The 9,113-nt window shown below is 48.8% G+C and overlaps 1 protein-coding gene across 1 annotated transcript; it reads left to right on the forward strand.

Moving 5' to 3' along the window:
* Positions 1-1,177: 1,177 nt before the first annotated feature.
* On the forward strand, positions 1,178-2,203 carry LOC115645404 (olfactory receptor 1020-like; the record flags this gene model as incomplete). Its single annotated transcript, XM_030550008.1, has 1 exon — positions 1,178-2,203. A coding segment is annotated over one exon (1,026 nt), but the record flags the coding sequence as incomplete, so codon positions are not given.
* Positions 2,204-9,113: the final 6,910 nt, after the last annotated feature.

Here is a 9,113-nt window from a genome sequence, read left to right on the forward strand (position 1 = left end):
AAGAGTAAGGGAAGGATTTGATAGCAGCCTTCAACTACCTGAAAAAGGGTTTGAAAAAGGATGGAGCTAGGCTGTTCTCAATGGTGGCAGATGACGGAACAAGGAGCAATGGTCTCAAGTTGCAGTGGGGCAGATCTAGGTTGGATATTAGGAAACACTGTTTCACTAGGAGGGTGGTGAAGCACTGGAATGGGTTCCCTAAGGAGGTGGTAGAATCTCCTTCCTTAGAGGTTTTTAAGGCCAAGCTTGACAAAGCCCTGGCTGGGATGATTTAGTTGGGGTTGGTCCTGCTTTGAGCACGGGGGGTTGGACAGGTCATAGAAGATGATTCTCTCTCTCACCTGACCAGGGTTTTCCAAGGCTGCACAGTTCCCTGCCTGTACTGTGAATTCCCCAGCAAGTCTACCTAAGTAGGCCAGCATTTATTTTGCTTTCTCTCCAAAAACTATGAACAGTGTAATTACCCAATATTAAAAAAATTATGACACAGTCCTTTATGAGCAAGCAGATTTATTGTTAATGTGAAAGCATTAGAGAAAACACAAACAATAAAAGTTCCGATATGCATGCTAATAAGCTTACCAGAAGTCACTCATGAGTGTGACATGGCCTTTGTAGGCCAAAATTCTTCCAACCCTTCCTAGAAAAGTTTCGGTGCCCCCTTGGTGAGAATGTTCTCTCCATTAGCTGATCAGGAAGATCGTACTGAGCCTGAGTTTTAACTGTCTATTTATCCAAAAGTCCTTTCTTTTTTGGGTCTCTGGAGAATCCAAATTGAACCAATATATGTGAGCAACGCCAGGAGGCGATACAACCTGAGTGAATTGGCCTAATCGCCTCCCTCCCACCCACTATTCTTTGTTCTGGGAGGGCTGCAGTCACCTTCTCTCATGGAATTACAGATGTCTGGCCTGCAATGATACATATACTTAATATAGTAAGATCTCCCAGTGAGATTGCAGAAAACTGCCATACCTTTCACAACATGATCCTCTCCTAGTCTCTCTCACACACACACACACACACACACACACACACACACACACACACACACACACACACACACACACACACACACACACACAGGACAACAGGTAGCATTTTGAACTCTAAGTTTCCATCTTTTCTGCATGTGAAATCACAGCCTCATTGCTGGAAGGAGATGGTTTAGCTCTGAATTCCTGAATCTCACTCTGTCTATTCTCTCTCCCTGTCCCTCCCCCCACAGACAAACTTTACCAGCGCCCTGGAACAGGAAAATCAGACACAGGTAACGGAGTTCATCTTCCTGGGCTTCGCCAGCCTTCTTCATGGCCAGGCCTTCCTCTTCCTGGTGTTCCTGGTGATCTACCTTGTCACCCTGGTGGGGAATTCCATGATATTCACCCTCATCCAGCTGGATTCCCATCTTCACAGCCCCATGTACTTTTTACTCAGCCACTTATCCTGCTTGGATATTTGCTTCTCGTCAGTCACAGTCCCCAAGATCCTAGTGAACTTCCTGCGTGAGCAGGAGACCATCTCCTACTGGGAGTGCATGGCCCAGATGTTCTTCCTGATGTCATGCGCAGGAGCCGAGTGTGCACTCCTTGCCGTCATGGCCTATGACCGGTATGCAGCCATCTGCAACCCCCTGCGCTACACTGACATCATGAGTCGGAGGGTGTGCATCCCACTCGCCATGGGGTCCTGGCTCTGGGGTCTCCTGGACTCAGCCATACACACCTTCATGGCCTCCAGCTTATCCTTCTGTGGTGCCAACCAGCTTCACCACATCTTCTGTGATGTCCCTCCCCTGCTGAAGATCGCCTGCAGTGACACCTATGTCAATGAGGTCACACTCCATCTGGCTAGTATCTTCATGGGCCTGAGCCCGTTTCTGCTCATCATCGTCTCCTACCTCTACATCCTGGCAGCCATCCTCAGAATCCGCTCCAACACAGGAAGGCACAAGGCCTTCTCCACCTGCGCCTCACACCTGATCGTGGTCACCATATACTTCGGGATGGCCAACCTCAACTACAATCGCCCCAGCGCAGGCTACTCCGTGGGGGTGGACACCCTGGTCTCCACACTGTACTGCATTGTCACCCCCATGCTGAACCCCCTCATCTACAGCCTCCGCAACCAGGAAGTGAAGGGGGCCCTGAGGAAGGCTCTGGGGAGCCATAGGAGGGAATATGCTTCCCCAGGCAGGCAGTGAGGTCCAGGCTGAAGTGAGAGCTGGGGGGTGACTCCTGCTCTGCTCTGACTGTAATGGCTCCTCACACTTCCAAGGGAAATGTTTTGTTTTATATTTATGTCAAAGAAAACCTCTTTTCTTTAGAATAAGTTAGCTGCTCCTTGATGATGCAGTCTGGGGATGCAGGATCTATGTCTCTCATCTGCCTGGCACAGTGGGCTTCAGTCCCTGGTGGGGCCCATACACACTGCTGCAATAATAAATAATCATCTTCTCTGCTGTTTGACTCTTCTTTCTGCCGTTTGCTGAGGCCTGGGTTTGTGGGTTACACAGCACCAGCTCATGGATCCAATCTCCACTGAAATTCAGCTTCACCAGCTGAGTCTAGCCTTCACTCTGCTCTCCAACCAAGAAGTGGGAGCTATGCAGAATTTTGCACAGCTGCATTGGCAGAATTTAACAGTTTTGCTGAAGTTGTCTCGCTTTGGGATCCTTCTGTTCTTGGAGGCTCCCTGCTGCCCTCCAGGGCCCCGGCAGATACCAGAGATGTGTGAGGCTCACACAGCTGGCCTACGGCAGACACCAGAGAAGTGTGGGGCTCACACAGTTGGCCTACATTCATAATGCCCACTTCCTAACTGCTCATAAAGCAACAAACATGCTGCCTACCATTAGAGCCCTTCCTAATGGCCAGAGCTGTAACCCAGGGCTCCATTCCTTTGCCAGGCTGGTCGGGCAGAATCTGCTCTTCTAAGTGGATAAGATTTGTTCCGATGAAGTGCAGTAGAAGGACTCATCCATCCTCCTGGGAACCAGGATGGGGAAAGTTTGGCTAAGTTCCAAGTAATGGCAAAGGCCTGGTTGTGATCCCACCTCTCACCACATGTTAAGTCAAATGACTACCTGGATCAAAAGAAACTGATAAAAATACAACAACAAGAAAAGCATCAGAGAGCGTCCATGTTAAAAGCTAGAGCCAGTCTCACTGACCTAGCCTGGAAATTCTTACATACAGCCGGATGAGAGGAGAAGAAAGCGGAGGAGTTGCTCACAAGACAGACTGAGGCCGGAGCCCTGGCCAGTAGGCCCTACAGGCCAATGCCTAGTTGCGTCCAGCAGACGAAAGGCTAGAAGGGGCATCTAGACATGCGTCCTGAGGAGCCTGGGGGGCTGGTTAGCCCTGTTATCCTCAACTGGGCTGCCCTAGGGCTGAGCTAGGAATGGGTGTGTTCATTCTAGATTGAAACTGACTAAAGGTATTCGCAGCCATGCCTCTCTTCCAGCCCCACTAAAGGATCTTTTAATTTCAGCCATGTGTGCGAGTGCTTACTAGGATCCACCAGGTGCTCCAGTCTATAAGGCCTCCCAAGAGGCAGGCTGGTCTTGTGGTGTGGGCTCAAGCCCTGGTATGTGACTCAGGAGACCTGAGTGCAATTCCCACCTCTGCCACAGACTCACTATGTGGCCTAGGCCAAGTCACTTTCTCTCTCAATGCCTCAGTCCCCCAACAGTAACATAGGGATAATACTCACCTACTTCTGAGGGGCATGTGAGGCATACATTAATGGATTTAGCAAGGCGGTCAGATACTATAGCAATGGGAGGAATACCGCCTAGACAGACAACTGCAGGTACACCAGGTGCTGAGTAGCTGAGAAGGTTGGGTGTACTCCAGCACTCAGCGATGCCATCAGACAGCACAAAATTATGTAGAATCATAGAAATGTAGGACTGGAAGGGACCTCAATAGGTCATCTAGCCCAGTCCCCTGCATTGATGCAGGACTAAGAATTATAGACCATCCCTGTCAGGTGTTTGTCTAACCTGTTCTTAGAAACCACCAGGGATGGAGAATCCACAACGTCCCTGGGCAATTAGCTCCAGGGCTTAGCTGCCCTGACAGGAAGTTTTTCCCAATGTTTAACCTAAATCTTCTTTATCACAATGTAAGCCCATTGCTTCTTGTCCTGTCTTCAGTGATTAAGGAGAACAATTTATCACCCTCCTCTTTACAGCAGCCTTTTATGTACTTGAAGATTTATGTCCCACCTCAGTCTTTTTTTCTCCAGACTAAACAAACCCAATTTTTTAAATCTTTCATTGTAGGTCACATTTATAGACCTTTAATCATTTTTGTTGCTCTCCTCTGGACTTTCTCCAGTTTGCCCACATCTTTCCTGAAATGTGGCACACAGAGCTGGACACAACACTCCAGCTGAGGCTTGACCAGAACAGAGTAGAGTGGAAGAATTACTTCTCCTTTCTTGCTTACAACACTCCTGCTAATACATGTGGTCTAGCAGTGCATTTCCTTACTACGATGGATGATTCTAAGATGCCTACACAAGAATTTCTCACCCCATGTTAGTTTCCATGACAATCAAGCCTGATAACATCACTGCAAGATGCAGCAGGAGTAGAATCTGTGTTGAGGTTTTGCCTAAATAGCCCCTCCCTGAGGTGTGGCTTAAACCTCCTTCCTTCTCACCCAGATGATTAGTATCACCAGTATTTGGAGTTGCTTCTTTCTCCTCACTTCAGTTGGGTCCTACTTTCTTTTTCTTTATGCCTCCACCCAAAGCGACTCCTCACTACACCAGCTATACAGCGGTGCTGTTCCAGGAGAAAACCAGCACTTGAGTGAGCTTGTGAAGGCCTTACACTCAATGTCGTTTCTGTCTGTCTGTAACAGAATAGTCTTTGAATGCTGCATCCACTCAATCAAGCCATGTCAAGAAATACGCTAGGCGTCAAGGGAAAGAACCCTATTGCGCTGGGGGGAAACTGAAAGGGGAAAATGGGGGGACTTGGAGCCTTGCCAGCTCTTCAAGCACTTCTGAAATTGTCTGTAGATCAAACACCTGGTTGCTGGAACCCATTAATGACACGCAGAACAGCAACATGCCGATCTCATCTCTGCCTATCCTCTCAACAGAGCTTAATGTACTGACACCCTCAGTGACAACTCCCAGGCAGAAAAAGAATGGTAGGTGGAGGGGAATGAGGTCATGCATGCAGTCCCTGCCATGGAAGGGTGGGGGGGCAGAGCAAGAGGAGGAATGGGGCACACAGAACCCCTGGTGGGGGTGGAAATTGGGGGACTATAGTGTGGGCAGAGGAGAGAATGAGGAGCACACAGAGTGCCAGCAATGGGGGGCACCCACATATTAGTCAACTTATACTGGTGATGTGTATGGCACACCACACTAACAGGCATTAGAAGCGTAACATTAATATTGTATATTTTATATCCTAGATGAATATTGGGTAATTATGCCAAGTTGTATTACAAGGAATATGCTTTTCCCAGAAAGCTGATCATTCACACTAAGGTGTAGCCCATGACACTTTGCACAGCTGATATCTGTCCTTGTCACAGGATACAAAACCCATCAGAAACAAGAGAAGAATAGTATGTCCTGGTATAGTTAAGAGGGGCTCCATGGCTCATTGACACCTGGAATGTGGTATCCAAAACAAAGATAAGGAAGCTACAGAAAAACAGAATAAAGGAATGAATATAAACTAATGGGTTGAGTCTTGGGTAACATAAGTTGTTTACTAGCTTTTGCAAAGGTCTATTAGAAATAAAGTATACCTACAGGCCTAGTATACATTTATAAATTTATCAGTGTTTTGGAAGCAGACCCTTTACGTAAGGTGAACACAGTGAGACTTTTTCCCAGGAAGTGATACACTTCTTTTTCCTGGTGTCCAACTTTGTCTTTGCCTAAAACTAAGCGCTAGTTTACACTGGCAACGTTAAGGTGCTGCCACGGCAGCACTTTAACATGGCTTGTGTAGACATGTCAGAGCCAAGGGACAGAGCTCTCCCAGAGCTCTAAAACACCCACCTCCACGAGGGGCACAGCTCTCAGCGCTGGTGCACTGTCTAAACTGGCACCCCGAGCGAGAAAGTTGCAGCGCTGTAAAGTGCTAGTGTAGACAAGCCCTAACTAAGGCCTTGTCTACACTGGCAAGTTTCTGCGCAGTAAAGCAGCTTTCTGCAGTGTAACTCCTGAGGTGTACACACTGCCAAGCCACTTAGTATGCAGAAACAGTGCTGTAAAACCACCCCAACGAGGCGTACAGCTTTCTGCGCTGGGCCTACAGCTCCCTGGTGCCAGTGTAGACACCTTGGTCGATTACATCGGTGTGACTGGCCTCCAGGAGGTGTTCCACAATGCCTGTTTTCGCCTCTCTGGTCATTGGTTTGAACTCTACTGCCCTGCCCTCAGCTGACCAACCGTCATCCCTGTACGGAGAGACTTTGGCAAACCAGTAAAGTGCCTAAAACCACTATGGCTTATTCTTAAAAAGCAACCTAGTCAGCAAGCTGTAAATTGATCATTCAGCAAACTCAGCTTGACCAAGGCAGGAGGGCGGGAGGGGGTTGGGTGCCACGGAAAGGGCAGCTTGACCCCATGTCCTTCCTGATAAGACTCCTCTTGAAGTTGTTGATACAGGCATTTTTAAAAAGAGCAGGAATGTTTATTGGGGTCTCAGAGCTGCAGACTCTGGAAAACTCACATCTGGTTAATCAATAGTCAGAAGGAACCTCTTGCTTGAAACTGCTTACTTGACAAGGTTTCCTTAAGGGATATGTCATTCTATCACTACTGTAAAAATAAGGGGAAAAAGTTTGAGCTAGTTGGACTCGTTTAGGGATTCTTTTGGACTCTCCCTCTGGATACATCTTGCAGTCCCCAACGGCAGACGGAAGATTTGGCCTCCGGAAGCCTGCCGCTGTGTCACTTGAGAGCCACACTCAGCTTTGGTAGTTATCAGGGGTCGGGGGTGTTTTACTAACTTGTTGCGGATGTTTGTAAGTGCTTGAGACTAAGTAAAGTTTAGCTTTTAGTGACAGCACTCTTGTGTTGTCCTGTTTGTGCCAGCCATCTATCGGTGGACGGCCGTGTCTCCCCTGATTTATTTCCTGACGCCAGCTCGCACAGAGTAAAAGTTACCAAGAGCTCTGGGTTGAAAGAACCCCAGGTAACAATCCCCACCCCTTAAATTCCTTGGGAATTTTGAAAGTCTCCTTCCTGTTTGCTCGGTGATGCGTGCAGTGGTCTCCGTGCATCTTTTCAGGTGACCACGCCTGTTCCATGCACCAGGTGATCCCTGACTTGGGGCAGTGCCGAGCTGATGGACCTCATCAGAATTTGGAGAGAGGAGACTGTCCAGTCCCAGCTGCGCTCCAGCCGTAAGAATTAGGATACCTACGACAGATTTCACAATGCATGACGGAAAGGGGCCATGACCGGGACACACTGCAGTGCAGGGTCAAAGTGAAGGAGCTGCGGAACACCTACCGCAAGGCACAGGAGGCAAACCACCACTCCGGTGCTGTGCCATGAGCTGTAGGTTCTACAAAGAGCTCGGCGCAATACTCGGTGGTGACTCCACCTCCACTGCGAAGGCCACTGTGGATACTTCGGAGGCTCGCGTGCCAGCCAAGAATAGACCGAGCCAGGAGGAGGGAATCTTGGAGCAGTGGAACGGGGTGTTGATTGACTCCTTCTCTTCACAGGAATCTGCCTCAGATCTCCAGGAAACTCTCGAGGAGATACGGGGCAATCCACTGCTGCAGATTCTTTGGCAGAGCTGCTTTGTTTCTTGCCCCATTAAGGGAAATCTTCCCACACCACTCTGTCATCACTGGTCGGGGGTTGGGAGGACACCATTGCTGCACACAGGTGAGCCACATATGGGCCAGGGCAGAAGCCTCAGTCTTGGAGAAAACCCTCCCTTGATTCCCTGCTCTCCCTCAGCAGCAAGATCTTCCATAATTAACATAGCCTGGGGAAAATGTGGGGACAATAATGATTATAAGCCCCCCCTCCCCTCCACAGTGCTGGCTCTCCCCAAGAGCCACGTGCCCAGTGGACAGTATGGTGCTGGAACATGGATTTCTCCTGCCCCTGCAGCTACTTACCATTTTGGGGGTCTTGTGGCTCGTGGGTGCTCGCCTGGGGTCAGCCAGTTAGTGACAGGTATGTGCATAGGGCTGTTTTTAAGTCACTGAATCAATGGTCTGTGTGTTGCAAATAATACTGCTGCTGTAAAATGTTGCATTTTGGCTTCACAGATATGATCTTGGGAACCCAGCCCCCCTCTTTGTTATTGCCAGCTAAATGGCTGCGCAGAATTAGAAAGCAGCCAAGAAGAACTAAGGAGGACTTTCTGCGTGATGTCATGATGCACTCCGCTGCCGAAAAAAAAAGAACTGAAGGAGTGGAGGGACAGCAAGAGGAGGGACTGAAAGGAGAATGTGGTGCACCAGGATGAAGCAGCTCTTAAACGTTATGGAGCGCCAAGCGGAAACACTCCAGGCCCTACTAGCACTGCAAACTGAGCAGCTCCGCACCTGCCCTCCCCTGCAGCCATTGTCACAAAACTCTTCTCCATGCTCCCCTGAGACACCACCAATACGCTCTTATCAGCCTCCTGGCCCCAGTTTGTACCTGCTGCATTGCACTCCTGCCCTGTAACCATCCTGCCCTTCAGACTCCCAGTACCCACTGCACTCAACTCCCGTCCCTCTGCAGTGTAGCCCGGCTGAAGTACAGTACCTGCTGCACTGTACTCCAAAGGAGAAGGTTGGATATGATCCCTGGACATACACAAATCTCTAACCGTCCTGAGACCCTCCTTTCCCCATCCCTCGCAGTGCTGATGTGTTTTTTTTGATCTCTCCCCCCTCTGGTTGTTGTTTTTTAATAAAAGAGTTGTTTTGGTTTGAAAGCAATCTTTATTCCATTAATTGAAAGCAAACAGAGCCCTGCAAAGCAACAGGAAATTTTCTTACACCTTCATAGCATCGTCTGCACCAATCACAATCACCTCCTAACATTACAAGCACTGCACTCCCAAGCACAGCAACAAATATTAGTGGCTTTCAGCTTCAAATTGCTGCCTTAAGGAACCC

The sequence above is a fragment of the Gopherus evgoodei genome, chromosome 1 (genome assembly GCF_007399415.2).
Source record: "Gopherus evgoodei ecotype Sinaloan lineage chromosome 1, rGopEvg1_v1.p, whole genome shotgun sequence".
NCBI classification, from domain to species: Eukaryota; Metazoa; Chordata; order Testudines; family Testudinidae; genus Gopherus; species Gopherus evgoodei.